We start from the raw sequence: 19,413 nt of genomic DNA on the forward strand, positions 1-19,413 counted from the left end.
TGAGCCGTACTGTATTGTACCCATTCTGCAATCTGTTAAATAAAGTTTTCATTCATTCATCCAGTTGTTTTGTTTTTGTGGTTTTGGTTGAATGAATACTTTGTTTAACAGATTGCAGAATGGGTACAATACAGTACGGCTCAATACACACAATTGTTAAGGGGATGCAGACCAGAGAAAGACGTTTGTCTTGTTTACATCAGGGTCCCCCATTTTCAATTCATAGTGACATTTATGACACACTCAACATACATGACATTTATGGCATAGGGACATACAGGTATATAGTACTGTACCGTTACATTTGTGACATATACGATATGCAAATATACAGTACTGTTACCCATAGATCCTAACATACATGGGAGGATACTGTACGTCATTAGGAGGGGGTGGGTGGGAGGAAAAAATACATAGTGGGTGAAGATCTCATCGAACATAAACACAAACGTGTCCTTGTTTACATCCGTGAATAGATTATTTTCAAGTTAAGACCTCAGCTTCAAGCTTTGGCGTGGAGCCGAATGTTATCCGGACTTCTGTTGGTGCAGATGTTATAGTCCTACCTGAGATGGCGCAGCTGGTGTGGAGGCAGGGGCCGAAAATAAATGCGAAATAGTAGTTTGCAGGCGGTTTTTGCAGAACGCTCAGCATTTGTGACGCGACTGCTCTTTTTTTTTTGCAGCGGGGCTTGTAATGGTCTTTGACTGGGACCAACCATCGCGCAAACAGTGGATTGTCGAGCCAGTTCTCGTTAAATTGGCACTTAGTTTCCCATATTAACGAGTGCAAATGCTAAACTAAACTAAACGTAACGTTAGCGTTATCGCTTCGCCTTGCTAACGTTAGCTAGACTCCGTTGCTGAAATGGTTCCCCGGCCAACACATTACACAAGGAGTTGTGTTGGTTCCGCCCCATTCCGGTCTGCGTGATTCTACAATGAAAAGTCAAACTTTATCTCCCGTTATAGTTTTCCCCCAGATTTCATAATAAAACATAAGATGACATTGGATTTTATCTTTCCTTTCTATGGCATTTTTAAGACCTCTGAAAATGGATTTAAGACATTTTAAGACAAACTAAGGCCTTAATAATTGATAAACAAATTTAAGACCTTTTAATACTTTTTAAGGATCCGCGGACACCCTGTTTAATCTTTGGAATGCAGCTGATCCTATACTGAGGAAATCTCCATATCTGCTTACTTTTAAAGCAAACTACAAAAAAATGCTCATATCCAGATAAATAGGTCATACATGTAGGTATGCATTTGGTTATGTGGGTGGGTAGGTTTGTAGGCAGGTGGGTGGGTGGTTATGTATTATTATGTACGCAGTATACAGTATATGCATGTATGTACTGTGTGACGTGTGTATGTATGTTTGTATTAACATGTATCTTTTGAATGTATTCTGGTATTTTATAACATGTATATTTTTGTATGTTTGATTTTACAAAACGGGGGAAGTTCTCGATAAGCCTCTAGGCTTCTAACTTCTCCTTCACAATATGGTTATAACTTATTATGTATTGTTTTTACTTTTGTTTATCTGTGTTAATAAATAAATACAAAAATACAAATACAAGTCAAATCCTAGGTAAGCGTGCATTGTGCGTGTGAACGGTAAATGAAACGTTGATGTCATCGGACTTAACACATTGGTCGCCAAAATCGCTTTCCAGCGTTATTGCCCGCCATGCGTTGACCGCCAACATCACTGTTGCTGGATTATGAATAGCCCCAACTTTAGCCAAGGTAACGTTATGGCTAAACCTTTAACGTTAGTTAACGCTAGCTTTCGGTTAGCTGTTCAATGCTATTAATAACACAACCAAGCGAACCCATCACAGCTCCCCGTCAACAACCCTCTCTCGGGAAGATGGCATTTAAGAAAGTATCTGCTGTTAAAATGACACAAACATTCGTTTTGTGGCATTAACGTTATATAGTTAGTGTTACACGTTCAATAACATAAGCATAGTATTTACCCGAACTACTAGCTCAGTTCCTTCCGTTGCTCAAAGAGCCCTGAGAGTTGTACCCAATCCATTCTGCAATCTGTTAATAAAGTTTTCAATCAGACAAATGTATAGAAAGGCTTTGTTTTATTATAACATTTGTTGCAGTAAAAATCATTATGTCTCGTTTGGTCATCCTGTGGAGCGCTGGTCGGCGGGCAGCTAACGTATTAGCTACGGTAAGCTTGTTGTGGTTCTCGCAAGCAGATCAATGGCGGCATGCCCGGAAGTAGAAAATGAATAAACGCTTACCATTCTTGGTGGTAAGAACAGCAGGAGGTGGGTGCTAGCGGTGTGACGTAATTGGCCGAATCGACTGTCAATCAAAATGGTTCTATTGCATTGGTTGAGAGCTCTGGTTGAGACAATAGTATCCATCTGCAGGCCGCCAGGCCATACTGGGAGAGGGATAGTGCTACATGGCATGGTGGAATTAATACCATAAACATATTTCTTGATGTTTCCTTTTTTAAGTAAGTAAAGAGGCCTACAAATAAACATACACATACAGTAGTTTAATTAAAAAAAAAATTACAAAAAAATAGAAAAAAAATATATATTACAAATAAATTTTTTTTTGCCACAAATATCGGTATCGACCGATTGTGTTAGTTGAACAATCGGTATCGGTGGCCAATTTTCATATCGGTGCATCCCTACTTAAAAGTACCCGATTCGGTACCCATCCCTACTTACATGCAGCCTGCCACGGAGCTCTCTGTCGTTCCTCATCTTCACATAGATCCTCTCGTCCAGACTGAGCCGGATGAGGTCAAGGGGCTCCTCTACAGTGTTGGTGGTCTGCTGCTGCAAGAGGCATAGAGAGAGGGAACAAGACAGGTAATCAGTAGGGGTGCACCGATATATCGGTCGGGTATCGGTATCGGCCGATAAGTGCCTTGTTGACAAATGTGCCGATGGCAGTAGCCGATAAATATCCATCAATTTGTGTCACGTCAATCTGGCCCGGCACACGTTCAAACTTTGAAAAAAGTTTCAGTCAAGCGACCTGCACAACGCCTCCCCCACACACCCTACTGCATCAAAGTTACTACTTATGATTAACAAAGGCATTCGTTTTGTGGCATTAACGTTATATAGTTACACGTTCAATAGCATCAGCGTATTTACCGGACCATAGCAACGTCCGAGGACGACCTGATGGCGCTCCTGAACCGCCAGAGAGCTCAGTGGGTCCTGCTGGTGGATCTCAGGCCAGCGGAGGGGACATATGAATCCGCTCGCAGATTTTTGAAATATTGATATAAGGACGCTGTACAGCGTCCCCCGGCAACTTGAGCATGGCCAGCAATGACGTGAAAAGACGTTTCATGGCAGTCAAAGTGTTAACAGATTGCAGAATGGCTACAATACAGTACAGCTCAGTGGACTGGAGGATGAAGACCAGAAAAAGACTTTTGGCTTTTTTACATAAGGGTCCTCCATTTTCAATTCATCAAAACATTTAGAGACATACAAATATACAGTAGTTTCATAAAAAATTATAATACAAAAATATTTTTTTTTGCCACAAATTTCGCTATCGGTATCGGCCGATTGTGTTAGTTGAACAATCGGTATCGGTGGCAAATTTTCATATCGGTGCATCCCTACAAACAAGGCATGGGGAAATAGTCAGACATCCCAGAATTATTTCATAATACAAAGTTTCTGAATGGATATTTGGATTAAACCAAGTTGTATGCAGTGATGAGGCTTATCAAAATGAATGGTTTGGCCCCGTTTTCCGACCGAACCTGCCGATTTAGGTGTGACCCAATTTATTTTATGAGTTAAAAGATTATAATAGGGGTGCTCCAGTAGCACACCATGTTACCGCGCTGCGTCGCGGGACTCCGTGCTGCGTCACGGATCTGGTTGACTCCGAGTTCGATTCCCGGACTCGCCGTCATTTGCCGAATGTCTCCCCCTGCTCTCTCCCGTTTCACCCTACAACTGTCGGTCATGCTTGACCAGAAAAGCGATAAACGCAAAAAAAAAAAAAAAAAAAAAAAAGATTATAATAAAAAAAAGTATGTGCATGTGTGAGTGTCAGTCGCGCGAGTGTGTAAGTAACAGCCCCGCTCCTCGGGCAGACGGAGAGAGACAGAGGGAGGAGATATAGAAAACGGCCAACAAGATTAGTTCGCAACGTTTAAATTCCTTGAAAAAAAGGAGTGAAATGCGAAATCAGTACTAGCAATAGGGATGCCCTGATCACGTTTTTTGCCACCGATACCGATCACCGATCGTCGTGAGCCATATCGGCCGATACCGATCCGATAGATAGTTTGATTAAAAAGAAATTAAAAATAATTTTATATAATTTTTTTTATAAAATATATATATTATATAATTAGACTTGTACTTGTATCATCTGCGAGACATCGCCACCACGCAACAAGTCAAAATGCTCGCTATCTGCAAACAGCTCCACTGTCTGTGTGTACTCTAGTAGCCTCCAGCTCCAAAAAGGATTCTCCTGTGCTGCAGCTGGACCCTATTGGTAACGTTACTGTGCTTTGGTCATATCACATTCAGCAAGCCCTCAGCTCGAATACGCATTGAATCAATGTTATAAGACATTGATATCAAGAGCTATCTGTAGCTACTGCTAGCCGGCTAGATGACGTTAAGACAGAACTTTTTAGTTCAATGGGACATTTCGTTTTGAACAGTGAACTAACGCAAGCTAACAACATGGACTACTAGACTTGCTGGAGCATTTGTTGATATCAGGAGCTATCAGTAGCTAGCCGGTTAAATACCGTTAGACAATGCCTACTAAAAGTGAATAGTTGACTGGGTAATTTTGTTTAAACAGTAACGATAGCTAGGTAGCTAACGTTAGCTCAGGTCGAATGCACTATAGACTCGAGCAGAGGAGCCGCCTCTCAGTCCTCTGTTTACAAACTGTACATGGGTGCGGGCGGGGCTAGGGAGGAGGAGCAGCGGCAGTTTGCAGGTCCTGTGTGTCTGAGACAGACAGCGAGTGAGATCTCCGCTTGATCGGTTTCCGCGATCGGCGAATATGACTCATCGGAATTCACAGATCGCATATTTATTAGGGGTGGGACAATACATCGATCCAGATCGATATATCGATCTATTATCAATAATCAAATAGGATCGATGCCACGTAAAAAGATCGATTCATATTGCGATACTCTTATTTTGAAAATCCGGCGACGGCGACGTCATCGCCCCGCGCCCAGTGTTGTGAAACTCAAACTCCGTTAACATCAACAGCAGTAGCGTCTAGAGCGTCACTAGTGTGCCTATTCTGTGACCCAAAACATGTCCCTGCTGTTTTATTCCACAACGGGTCCAATGCATCTAACCTGCTTTGCAATCCTCGTCACTCCATTATGCCCACGTCGCGTTAAAGATCGAAGATAACGTTACTTTAGCGTGAGCTAACAAGCTAACCCAGCGGAGCGCCATAGGCAGAGAGAAGTGGGGACTGGGAGGGTGCATTCTCGGGGATAGCCCCACTAACAGGATCTGGCCGGTACTGCACCTTGGGACTCCCAATATGCTTTTCCAGCCAAAATACAGCTCTGTGACAGTGAATAGGATATTAATATCGAGAGAAAAAAAAGAAAAATGAACCAAAAACAGTGAACAGGAGGTCTATTTGTATTAAAAACAATAGATTGTTTTGTTACTGATTGTATTAAATGGGCACATAATATCGTCTCATATCGATCGCAGGCACCTGAATCGAATCGTATCATATCGTATCGTGGCAGACTGTGTGATATCGGATAATATGGTATCGTTGTCCAAAGAATCGATATCGTATCGTATCGTGATTAAACTGGTGATTCCCACCCCTAATATTTATACCGATTATCGGCCGATCGATCGGGGCATCCCTAACTAGCAAGGATGCCCCCAAATATGTTTTTCTACTAGCACATGCTATTTTTAGGGGCAATATGTGACGCCCTCGTAGCACTGTACCGCCCTGTTGGGTGCATTACAGATTTAGTTTCGTCTACGATAGAGATGGATTAAACACAGACTGAGTATGAGAATTGTGCTACGCAAAGTGTATGCAAGAGAGGGAACAAGAGGTCTATTTAAAGGAACGTTCCAACATTTTGGGAAATTAGCTTATTTGCCATCTACCCTGGAGTTAGACAAGAAGATGCATACCTTTTTCGTCTCTGTGCAGTGTATAACATTGAGCCACAATATTAATATTTCCTCTCAATAACTTCAGCAACAGGTAGGCCTAATTTCCACACTTTGAACAGACACAAGGCAGAATTGTCAAATAACGATCCAAAATGTCAACTATATAGTAGGGGTGGACGGTATAAACGGTATACGGTATAAACGGTATGAATTTGCTCTACGGTATGGATTTTGACTATACCGTGTAACCGGTAGTGCAGCTCTAAAATAGCAATGACGTCATGTAACCACAGCGCGACTATTTCACTCGCATTTGCCCCTAAAAATAGATAGAATTAGTCATAGATAATAGATATGTGCGAACTGGAAAAAGTTATTTAGGAGGCTTCGCGCAGTGGGCGTGCCAGCCCCTACCGCACGCATGTAAACACGGGTCTAGTAGTCTAGTGGGACGGGACACAGGAGCTGTCGGGAGGACGGCGGCGTCTCCCTGAGCTAACGTTAGCTTAGCTACCGTTACAAAATGACCCAGTCAACTATTCACTTTTAGTTTAATACATGATGAGGCATTGTCTAACCGAACGGTATCTAGTCGGCCAGCTACCGATAGCTCCTGACATCAACAAACGCTCCACAAAGTCTAGTAGAGACGTGTGTGCTACCTGTTAGCTGTTAGCTCACGTTAACGCAAGTTAGTTCACAGTTCAAAACGAAATGTCCCATTGAACTAAATAATTCACTGAGGCGTTGTATTAACGTTATATATCCGGTTAGCAGTAGCTACAGATAGCTCCTGATATCAATGTCTTATAACACTGATTTGATGCGTATTCGAGCTGAGGGCTTGCTAACGTTATACCAATACAATAGGGTCCAGGTGCAGCGCCGGAGAATCCTGGCCGTAGCTCTGCTCGAGGCTACTCTAGTATAGGTCCAGGTGCAGCTCCGGAGAATCCTGGCCGTAGCTGGAGGCTACTAGAGTACACACAGACAGTGGAGCTTGTTGCGTGGTGGCGATGTCTCGCAGATAATACAAGTACAAGTCTAATTATATAATATATATATTTTATAAAAAAATAAAAATAAAAATTATATAAAATAAAAATAAATTTTATCAAAAACGATGATACCGTGATATATACCGTTACCGTCTATGCTTCAAATTATACCGTGATATACATTTTAGACCATACCGTCCACCCCTACTATATAGTCCTACAAAGAGGGATGGGACCTCCAGAGCAAAGTTACCGGACTGCCCACAACTTTTTGATTACACCAGAATGGAGAAAAAAGTTCTTCAGACACACCCATTATGAGAACCACCTATAATTAACAAATAATTGTTAATAGACAAGTATGTGTTCCTTATGGTTTCAACTTTCAGCTAATATATATATTTTTTACCTAATACCATTTGAATTAGCAATGGAATTATTATTATTAACCCCAAAACCGTGATATGAACTGAACCATGATTTTGTGAACTGTTCCACCCCTAGCTCTCACGGATGTGCACACGGCAGGGCTGTACAGTGCGAGATATATATTGCACGTGTAGCAACATCGGTCTGTGCGATGAATGGATTTACTTCAGTAGCACTGGTGCGATAGGCATTCTGTTCATATCGATACTTATTTTGAAAATCCTGTGGCGGGTCTCATTTCCGCCCCAAGCGCAGCTCCAGCCCAGCGTTTCCGTTAGCCGGTAATTACCGGTATTTGACCGGCAAAATCTGTTGAAGTCCGACATATTTAATCTCTCCGGTCATAGTGTCCGGTGAAAATAGTTCCCTCTGGGCACAGTTTGATTATTTGAATTGTATTTGGATGGGCTGGAGTTGGGTGGCCTATGCGATGAACGAAACAATCATTGCGTTTGTTGTCGTTGCTTCGCTCAGCGAGAGCTTGCTGCTGGATTTGCGGAAGGCATGCAGCTGCAGACCCACAGAACCCACCAGCTTTGCTGGCACAGTGCGGTCCCCAGACCTGGAAAGCTGCTCTGCGGGTCTGCAGCTGGATGCTTCTTGCAAACTAACTGCGGCCGGCTCGCGCTGATAACAGCTTTCATTGTTGGACCGGCTGCTTGGTGGAGCAACGATGAAACGAATGTAATGAATCGTTTGTCGCATGGGCTATTTAATTTTGGCCTGTTTTGGTACGGTTCGGGTGGTCAAGTTGTGCTTGGAGGGAGTTGTTTTCACCGGACATTATGACCAGCACCAAGTCGTTGCGAGGTGGAGAGTCGTCACGCAAACCACGATAATGTTGCCGTCTCTCTGCTTTCTCAGTTCTTCGCTTGATATAATTAATACAAATGTCCAATATAACGGAATTCGTTAGCTCATAAAAATGTGATTATAACAGACTGCTGTTTAGTGTCGGACCGACTGCCCACATACGCGGTCTATTTTATTTCAAGTCAGCAGCAGCACGGAGTATCGAGGGACTTATTTTATTTGGAATATATTAATGACTGTATACGCAAAAGTAGCCTATAGTTTTAAGTAATAATATTATAAATCTACATGCCTTGAGGATGACATTCTTTATTCAATTGTTTTAAAGCTCAATAAACTATGACCGGAATTAATCTCATTTGTCCGGTAGATTGAAATCTTGCAGGTCACGGAGACCGGCAACAATTTTTTCTAACGGAAACCCTGCTCCAGCCATAATATCTATGGCTCCGGCAGCCAGCAACGTTCGGTTCATATCGATAACTCTTATTTTGAAAATCCCGTGGCAACTCGGCGAGTCGTATCCGCCCAGTCCGTGCTAATGTGTGCTGGCATTAAAGCAGAGCAGGGCTACACAGCAGTGCGCCTATTTTGCGACCCGGAATAAGTCTGTGCTGTTTTTTTCCTCACAACGGGTCAAATGCATCTAACATGCTTTGCATCGTCGCCATTCCTTTATGCCCACATCGCCCGAAATTAACGTTACGTTAGCGTAAGCTAACAAGCTAATCCTGATCAGAGGCAGAACCATAGAGTAGAGAGAACAGCAGAGACTGGGGAAAGGGGGGGGGGCACTTTACCTTTCTCTGTGTGTGTGCGTTTGGAAAGACGATGAAGTCAGGAGTATATTATAGTAAACTGAGGATTACTGAGGATGGACAGATAATGTTGATATTCAAATATAAAAAAATAAATAATAATAAATGAATTCATGATCATCATGCAACATAAAACAATTGTAGAAACGGTTTGGGAGAGGAAGGGGTTTTAGGTTGCATGTTGTGAGTTCCAAAAGAATTTACTTGAAGTCAATATATCAAAACGTGGCACTTTACAGTGAACAGGAGGTCTATTTGTATTAAAAATAGATTGTTTTTTCATTTAAATAAATTAAATTAAATAATTTTTTTTCTATATTTTCGTTACCTTTTTTGAGTTGATCTAAATGTAAAAACGTTATCGCGATAAAATTATTTTCATATAACTCTATATCGATAATTATCGTCGATATAATGTCTGTCAAGTTTAATTAACTTCTTATGCTGCTGCGAATGTCTCGAGTCGAGTTGATGTCGTCATCAGTCCGCGCACGTTAGCAGTTAGCCGACAAGCGGAGTATCTCATGACAATGTAATAAATATGACACTAAAATACTCTCTTCCGCCACAATATATTGAAACGACGTCCAGTGTATACCCCACACTACTATAAACGTGGCCTCAGAATTCACGCCACACACATACTCGGCACGTAAATATATAAAACAGCGCCGTGCAAGCTAGTTATCCTAGCCAGCCTGTTTCTAAGCGGTGTATTCCATGACAATGTGCTAAATATGACACTAAAATACTCTCTTCCGCCACAATATATTGAAACGTCCACTGTATACCCCACACTACTATAAACGTGGCCTCAGAATTCACGCCACACACATACTCTGCACGTAAATATATAAAACAGCGCCGTGCAAGCTAATTAGCCTAGCAAGCCTTGTTGTTGAGTGAGTCCTACCTTTGGGTCTCCTTCCGGGTCTCCTTCGCTCTCGGCCATCTCCTTCACTGATTGGTTGTTAGTGCGTGTGCTCATATCCAAGCTTGGAAAATCGATATATCGAAACTTTGCGACCACGTTTCATGTTTATTTCGGGGAAATAATTTATCGCGATAGTTATCGTTATCGTTTTATCGCCCAGCCCTACGTCATCACACGCCTTGGATAATTTAGGAGTGAAATGCGAATGCAAGGCTTGAAAGCACTACTCGCAAGCCTGCCCCCAGATAATATTTACCAATCGCAACGGCCAATTAAAGGGGCAATTTGCGACCATCTCGTCGCAGTGTACAGCCCTGGCCAGCGTTTCCGTTAGCCGGTAATTACCGGTATTTGACCGGCAAAATCTGTTGAAGTCCGACATATTTAATCTCTCCGGTCTTAATGTCCGGTGAAAATAATTCCCTAGTCTAAGCACAATTTGAATTGTATTAAAATAGGCTAAAATTAAATAGCCTATGCGATGAACGAAACAATCATTACATTTGTTTCCTCGTTGCTTCTAATAATGACAACGACTTTGTCAGCGAGAGCTTAGTGCTGGGTGTGCGAACTTTTGTGAAGCTGCAGAGCCGGAGCAGCAGCAGCACAATGCAGTATTCCAGCAGTACTCCAATTCAGCCATTTTCAGCCAATGTTGGGTGGGGGCGCTGCTGTGCGGTTCCCAGAAAAGAGCCAATAACAGCTGAATCAGCTGCTCTGCAGCGCCATACTCTTTGCAAATAAGTCGTTGCGAGGTGGAGAGAGTCGTCACGCAAACCACGATAATGTTGCCGTCTCTCTGCTTTCTCAGTTCTTCGCTTGATATAATTAATACAAATGTCCAATATAACGGAATTCGTTAGCTCATAAAAATGTGATTATAACAGACTGTTGTTTATTAATGTCGGGCGACTGCCCACAGACACCTATTTGATTTAAAGTCGGCAGCAGCACGAGTCTCGGGACTTATTTTATTTGGAATATAATGACTTTATACGCAAAAGTAGCCTAGTTTTAAGTACAAATATTATAAATCTACATGCCTTGATGATGTCATTCTTTTGTTTTGTTGTCATTCTTTTGCCTATCAATTGTTTTTAAGCTCAATAAACTCTGACCGGAATTTCTCTCATTTGACCGGTAGATTGAAATCTACCGGACACTGAGGCCGGCAACAATTTTTTCTAACGGAAAAAAAACCCTTCTAGCGGGTCTCCTTCGCTGTCGGCCATCTCCTTCACTGATTGGTTGTTAGTGCGTGTGCTCATATCCAAGCTTGGAAAATCGATATATCGAAACTTTTCGACCACGTTTCATGTTTATTTCGAGGAAATAATTTATCGCGATAGTTATCGTTATCGTTTTATCGCCCAGCCCTATGTTACTGATTGTGTTAAATGGGCTTATGATATCGTCTCATATCGATTGCAGGCACCTGCATCATATCGTATCGTGGCAGATATCGGCAAATATCGTATCGTTGTCCAAAGAATCGATATCGTATCGTGATGAAACTGGTGATTCCCACCCCTAGTAGAGTCCATACATCCAAATCCCATAATTCCTTACACGTAACGTGTCTGGCTATGTGACCAGGGACCGAAACTAAAGCCCGCCGCCCGCCAGGGGCGGTCTGTTTTTACCTTTGGCGCATGACACTTAGAGGGCTGCCCGCCGTGTGGCGTGTAGACGTGTAGTTCATAACGATACTCTTGTGCGAGTACAGATTATAGCCGCTCGTCTTTTTTTTCTCCGCCGCGAGATCGTTAAAAAACTACAAGTCCCACATTGCACTCAAGTCAACGGTCCAATCACAGTAGAGTGACGTGACTGGTTTCATGAGAAAAAAAGCTAATGACCAATCGGAAGCTCCCATTTGGCTTGTTTACTTCCGTCTGCTCTAGTCTATATCGGACCTCCATGAGCTAACGTTACTGTTTAAACAATGACCCAGTCAACTATTCACTTTTAGTTTAATACATGACGAGGCATTGTCTAACGGTATCTAGCTGGCTAGCTACTGATAGCTGCTGATATCAACAAATGCTCCAGCAATAGTCTACTCGAGTGCATAATACCTCCGTTCCCTCGTTAGCTAGCTTAGCTAGCTCACGGTAGATCCATCTGTCCCAGTAAACTAAATTGTCTTAACGTTATCTACCGGGCTAGCAGTAGCTACAGATAGCTCCTGATATCAATGTCTTATAACATTGATTGAATGCGTATTCTAGCTGAGGGCATGTTGAATGTGATTTGACAAAAGAACCGTAACGTTAAATAGGGTCCAGCTGCATCGCCGGAGAATCCTTGCATGCTGAATGTAGGGTCTAGCTGAATATAGGGTCTAGCTGCAGGGCCGGAGAATCCTTGCTGGAGCTGGAGGCTACTCAAGTATACACACAGACAGTGGAGCCAGCAAGCATTTTGACTTATTGCGTGGTGGCGATGTCTCGCAGATAATATAACTACAAGTATGATTATATAATATATATTTTATTTTAAAAAAAATATATATAAAATATATATATTTTTTTTTTAATCAAAAAAATGTTGGCAGGTAAGAAATATGCTTGGCGGGTAGACTCTTCCCATCTACCCGCCACTGGCCGGTGAGTCAAAAAGTTAATTTCGCTCCCTGTGTGTGACGTCAACTTGTCAGCATGAAAATGACAGCCAAACATGGCACTGCAACTAAATAACACAAATACAATAGGCACATTTGTGACTGTTACAAATATAACACGTTTTATACTTGTGCTACAAGATTTTGGCCTGTGCTACAAAACTATCAACCTCTGTAGCACCAGTGCTATGTGCAAAAAAAGTTAACGTACAGCCCTGGCACACGGGTCTAACAAGGAAGGATGCTGCCACATTCCACCCTCCCAGACAGCTGTTGGGGAGCCTCGACTCCTCTATGGGCGCTTTCACACCGGCAGGGCTCCGGTTCCATTCTGGAGCCTCTGAACCTTGGTGCTTTCTGGCGAACCAGCCCGGGTTGCGTCTATGCTTTTACCAACGTGTTCGTGTTTCCGGGTTCCCGTTTTGTGCTCTGATTGGCCAGGTCATGTGACATGTGCGCCAACGTTCCACCGTCCTCCGTCATTAACGGGGGGCGTTACTCAGGCGGAAGTAAACAACCATATGAACACAACAGTGGCGAAATGTGCCGTATATAAAACAGCTTCAAATGTTTGGCATTGCACCATGCTGATCCACTCAACAGGTAGCGATCCCAAAATTTGATTCGATTCATTGTCATTAAATACCGTACAAGTCAAGTACAATACACCATCCAACCAGAGTATAAATAAATGGTCCAGAAAAAAGAAAAAAAAATGCATAAATAAAATAATAATAATTGTGTAACCAAGAGATTTGAACCTGGGACCAGGGAGCGAAATTAAAGCCCGCCAAGCGCCATTTGCGGGCAGATTTTACATTTGGCGGGTGGGACTAAGAGGTCTGTCCGCCATGTGGCGGGCAACGAAATAGTCATGTGAAAACCGATCGAATAACATGATCCAATTCTTAGCGGAGTTCTCACTCGCTGTCTCAAGCACACAGACATGCAACGTGCTGCTCCTCCCTCCTCCAGCCCCTCCCAACCCCATGTAAACAGAGAGGCTAGAGTCGGGCCGGGCAGTCTGCAGACTGCTCTAACGTTAGCTACCGTTACAAAATGACCCAGTCAACTATTCACTTTTAGTTTAATAATGAGGCATTGTCCGTTATCTAGCCGGCTAGCTACTGATAGCAACAAATGCTCCAGCAAGTCTAGTAGTGCATAATACCTCCGTTGGATAGGTAGCTACCTAGTACACGTTAGCTCCAGTAGGATCCAGCTGCAGCGCCGGAGAATCCTTGCTGGAGCTGGAGGCTACTCGAGTATACACGGGTCAATGACGTGACGCCTATTTTTTCTGTCCCACTGAATTTCTTACCTTAAAAAAAACATAAAAATTTATAAAAAGATTACATGTATCTCTAATACCTTCCCCATATACAGACCCACTCTAACTCCTCCAAACATTTGAGTTATTGGTAATTTTTCTGCTATCTGAAGTGTCAAATGTCCATGTGGGGCGACCGTCCAGCATTGACTTCTATTTGGACAACCGGCTTAAAATCACTTTAAATCTATTTAAATATTTCCCTTTCCCTATTTGGCATAATTTCAAACATGTTTTGCATTCATTGACAAAATTATTAAGCATTTGCACATATACTTCAATCATAATATACAAACGAATGTTGTCCGCATATGTTAATTTTATGAAATATCATCTGGGGCGACCATCAAGAAAACACAATTGTGGGACTTTTATTTTGAAACCACCTCAAATACAGGATGTTGCATCAGCCAGTCACATGTGAGGGACCCAGAGAAACAACTAGCGGGTTAGTAAGTCTCTTTCATATTGGCAAATAAATCTCTTTTTTAACTGCTGTAATGTAGTTGCCACTTTTGGATGTCTTGTGGGACGACCGCCCCAAAACTGTGAATAATACGTTTGATCTGAAAATCTATATTTTAATGATGAATTTGATAGTGACATGTGGTAAGAGCTAGCTAGTTTGGTTTCTGTAGCTAATGGTTAGCCTGTAATATTTGACTGACCTTAAAAACATCTGGGCGACGAGTATCATGTGGGGTGACCACTGCTGAGTGTTTTAGATGATAGATATATGTCCTGTATTTGTAGTTTCTGTATATTTATATTTTATTCATGATTTATATACATAAAGTTCTTTGTTTTAGCATAACTCTTTGTATACTTTAACATATATTTTTCAACATTTCTGTAATTTTTCATTCCTATTTAGGAATTAATGTTTCTTTTTTAGTATTGTACAATCTTACGAGATTTTTTTTTAAACGGTATAGCATGACATTCCATTTAGGTAATTGTACATGTATTAGTCATGTTTAACTAGTTTAACCTATTTTCTAGATGGCACAAACAAGCAAACAGAAGACTGCTCACTACAGACAGCGGGTCAATGCAGACCCTACAGCAAGAGCCGACTATCTTGCCAGGAAAAGAGAAGGTAAAAAAAACTATAGGTAGGTAACATGCAGTATATTTTTCTCTGGTGTATTTCAAACTGTCATGTTAGTAGGATTAGGAATGACCTTTTCTGTAATATCTTGAACTTAAATTTGTATGTAATTTAGCCCACCAGAATCAGTATCACAGTATACACTAGGGCTGGGCGATATGACGATATTATATAAATATCGGGTACAGTTCATTAACGATACACTTTTTAAACGTATCGTGGATATCGTGATGTTTTGCCCAAGAGGCTTGTGTCGCGTCAATCTGGTCCACACGTTGACACTTTTGAACAGCGCCGCCCCACACACACACTAGTGCATCAAAAGTTACTACTTATGATTAACAAAGGCATTCGTTTTGTGGCATTAACGTTATATAGTTACACTTTCAATAACATCAGCGTATTTACATAGCAACGTCCGAGGTCGACCTAGATATAGCAAGCATTAGTCGTTCATATCTCAGCCCGTGCTGACTCAGTTGTGCCCATTCTGCGGTCTGTTAATAAAGTTTTCAATCAGACAGATGTATGGAAAGGCTTTTATTATAACATCCGTTGCAGTAAAATCATTATGCCTCCAGTCGTTTAGTCATTCTGCGGAGCTAAAAGCTAAACGTCGGCCGCGGCGAGCTACCGCTGCCATTGTTGTTGTCATTGAGCTCTCCAATGGCGGAAGTAAAAAATGAATATGCGCTTGCCGATTGGTGCTAAGAACAGCAGGGCGGGTGCAAGCGATGTGACGTAATTGGCAGACGCGACTGTCAATCAAAATGATTCTGTTTGCCGTCTGATGAATGAAAACGTTATTAACAGATTGCAGCATGGGTACAATACAGTACAGCTCAATACAACAACAGTCAACAGTGGACTGGAGGATGCAGACCAGGGCCCCGTTCCCCGTACCTGGATAACTGAGTTAGCCGGATAACTTTCGGTCAAGCCTGACTTAAGCCGGACCTTCCCATTCCCCGACGCGCGATTGTCTAAATCACCATGACAACAGATCAAAAAGTTTGAGCCTGGTCGAGAGCAGGGTTAAGTTCAAGTTAGCCGGATGAACCATGGCCACGCCCCCGCAAAGAAGTGACAGCTCGTTTCCTGAAATGATTCTCACAGTCTAGGATCTGCATTATACCATTCTGAATTACGTTTTTGTGCTCCATTCTTCCAGAGGGGGCTTTTGAAATGTAAAATAGACCCAAAATGCTGATACTAAATTCACTTTGTCCTAAATAATGCACGTTATATATACCGTGGCACTCGCTAGGTGCGATGTACACATTATGTGGTTATTTTAACAACGCGCAGCATTGCAAATGTGAATCCCGCGGGGATATCCTTAATGATTGAAACCTATCGCTCGTTTGGCTCCGATTCCTTTCATATTCTCCGCTGTGGATGAGGAGCGAGGAAGGAGAGGAGCGCCTGGATTTTGTTTCATTCAAGCATAAAATTGAAGTGTCTATGCGTGGATTGTGGATTTTGTGTGATATTGTAACTGGGATTAAAAGGTCTGATGAGATGCGCTGTTTGACGGATTTGAGAAATTGAATGAGCCGTTGACGTCACATTAATGCATTTGAGAATAAAGAGATAAAACTTCATTCAAAAGAAAAAATATTCTAAACACGGGTGTATTGCAAGGTCTGACATTGACCAAACTTGATATGCATGACCTTGGTGGGCTCTAGGTCAACTCCTGAAAAGGGGGTCAATGTCAGACCTTGCAATCAAAAGTTAGGGGCGCACTGAAATTATGGCAAGGGTTATTAGCCCCCTAACTTTTGATTGCAAAGTCTGACATTGACCCCCTTTTCAGGAGTTGACCTAGAGCCCACCAAGGTCATGCATATCAAGTTTGGTCAATGTCAGACCTTGCAATACACTGTAAGGCACTGTAAGGCTACTGTCCTGCCTCACTTCCAGTGATGAAGCTAAGCTATGCTAACGGAGCATCTATTCCCAAAGCTAAAATGCACGCACAGAGACAAAAAAAGTATGCATCTTCTTGTCTAACTCCAGGGAAGATGTTAAATAAGCTAATTTCCCAAAATAGTGGAGTTATCCTTTAACGAGACTGAATCAGCGTTCCAGGAACAGGAAAACCCGGCTTCAAACATCGGGTTAACTGAATCTGGATAATGGGACTCTTGATCGACTTAGTTGAACCAGGTACGGGGAATAGGGCCCAGAGAAAGACTTTCGTCTTGTTTACATCAGGGTCCCCCATTTTCAATTCATCATATTTCATATCTAAATCATATAATATCTCATTGCTAAATATATGCAATATATAATCTAATAATCCAATAATCTAAATCTAATATATAATATAAAAATGCTAAATGCATGGGTATTTTATTTTGTCTTTAATGTTAGCTTGCAAACTCAAATACTGTCTTGGTAAGCCTCATAATGAATTGTTTGGGGGAAAAAAGAAAAACATCGTGATGCGTATCGCCGAAAGGTCAGAAAATATCGTGATATCATATTTAGGCCATATCGCCCAGCCCTAGTATACACCATTGTTTCAGCTACCAGAGAAGAAAACAACAGGGCAAGATTCCATATGTGAAGTCAGATGAGCTATCGGAGAGGGAGAAGGCTGCATCCAGAGGTTACAGGGAGAAGGAAAAAGATGGAAAAGGCGATGCTGGACCTGACACCACCATCCATGGAGAACACTCCACCAGTTCTGGCTGGTGTCGAAGTAGAGAAGAGCAGCAGGGCAAGCTGTGGTGGATCCCCTACCTCTAAATGAGGATTTGAATCACTAACATTTACTTTGATTCTACAGTAGGTTTAACATCCCTTGAAACCATAGGTTATATATCCAGCTCATGATCAACAGTGACATATTTCAACAATAAATGTTCAGTGGATTGCACTGTGCAACATCTCCATTATAATCTGATCAAAGTTTGTTTCGTGTTTGATATATCTTTGGGGAATGTTGACTGTAGGAGCCAAAGCTATATTGTATTGTATGAATGTTTATGTTTATTTTTATAACCTTACATTGACACGGCATTAGGAATATTGATTGGATTTAGATAAAGTCATTGAACCGTCAAAAAGATTTGAGACGTTTATGCCAGACATTATAGATGAAGATCAAACTGGATTTATTAAAGGGAGACAGACACAGGACAACGTGAGAAAGACATTACACATAGTAGAGGAGATACAAAAACAAGGGGGTAGCGCGGTACTGATTAGCCTAGATGCAGAAAAAGCGTTCGACAGTGTGAGCTGGACATTTTTATATAAAACATTGATGAGGTTCGGACTGAACGGGAGGGCGATGAAGATGATCAAGGCGCTATATCAAGAACCGACAGCGAGGGTTAAGGTGAATGGCAGCTTGACGGATAGAATCAGATTAGAGAGGGCTACCAGACAGGGATGTTGTCTCTCACCGATGTTCACTTAGGGGTGAACATCACGAGAGGGGTGGAGAAACTGTTTGAGGCGAATTATACACAGATAAATCAGAACATCAAGAGAGACTTAGAGAGATGGACAGTAATGCCCTTGGACTTCAATTCAAGAATAGAGGTCATTAAAATGAACATACTATCAAGGTTACTGTACCTATTCCAGTCACTACCGATACAAATACCACAGAATCAATTCAGGGAGTGGGACAGACTGATATCGAGGTTCATATGGGCGGGGAGAAGACCACGGGTCAGATATAAAACACTACAACTACCAAAGGAAGAGGGAGGGATGGCAGTACCCAGCCTACAAGATTATTACTATGCAGCACAACTGAGAGCAGTGACGTGCTGGTGTAACGACAGATATGAGGCAAGATGGAAAGACATTGAAAAAGAAGGGGAGGGATACAAGGTACAAGCTCTGGTGGGAGATAGGGAACTATTTAAAGAAAAAGAGGGACTATTAGATCCAATCACCAAATGCACCTTGACCATATGGAACAGAGTAGTAAAAACACACAAATTGGAGAAGCAGTCAGGGATCCTGAGATGGGTAGCACATGACAAGAGATTCAAACCAGGGAGGTTAGACCATGGATTCAGAAGGTGGGAGAGGGGGGGGGGCAACAGCGATATGCAAAATGATAAAGGGAGAAATGCAGACACTACAAAAATTAAAGGAGAAATTTGGACTAGAAAACAGAGACCACTTCAGATATCTACAGGTTAGAGACTATTACAACAAAGAAAT

The 19,413-nt window shown here is 42.0% G+C and overlaps 1 protein-coding gene across 1 annotated transcript in view; it reads right to left on the bottom strand.

Moving 5' to 3' along the window:
• The window catches only part of lsm3 (LSM3 homolog, U6 small nuclear RNA and mRNA degradation associated), a 55,444-nt gene that overhangs the window by 25,337 nt on the left and 10,694 nt on the right, over positions 1 to 19,413 (bottom strand). Inside the window, exon 2 of the mRNA XM_084316222.1 lies at positions 2,717 to 2,827. Coding sequence (XP_084172348.1) covers positions 2,717 to 2,827 — 111 coding nt within the window. The remainder of the gene's footprint in view (positions 1 to 2,716; positions 2,828 to 19,413) is intronic.

This window comes from Notolepis coatsorum, assembly GCF_963971535.1.
Source record: "Notolepis coatsorum genome assembly, chromosome: 6".
In the NCBI taxonomy this organism is placed as follows: Eukaryota; Metazoa; Chordata; class Actinopteri; order Aulopiformes; family Paralepididae; genus Notolepis; species Notolepis coatsorum.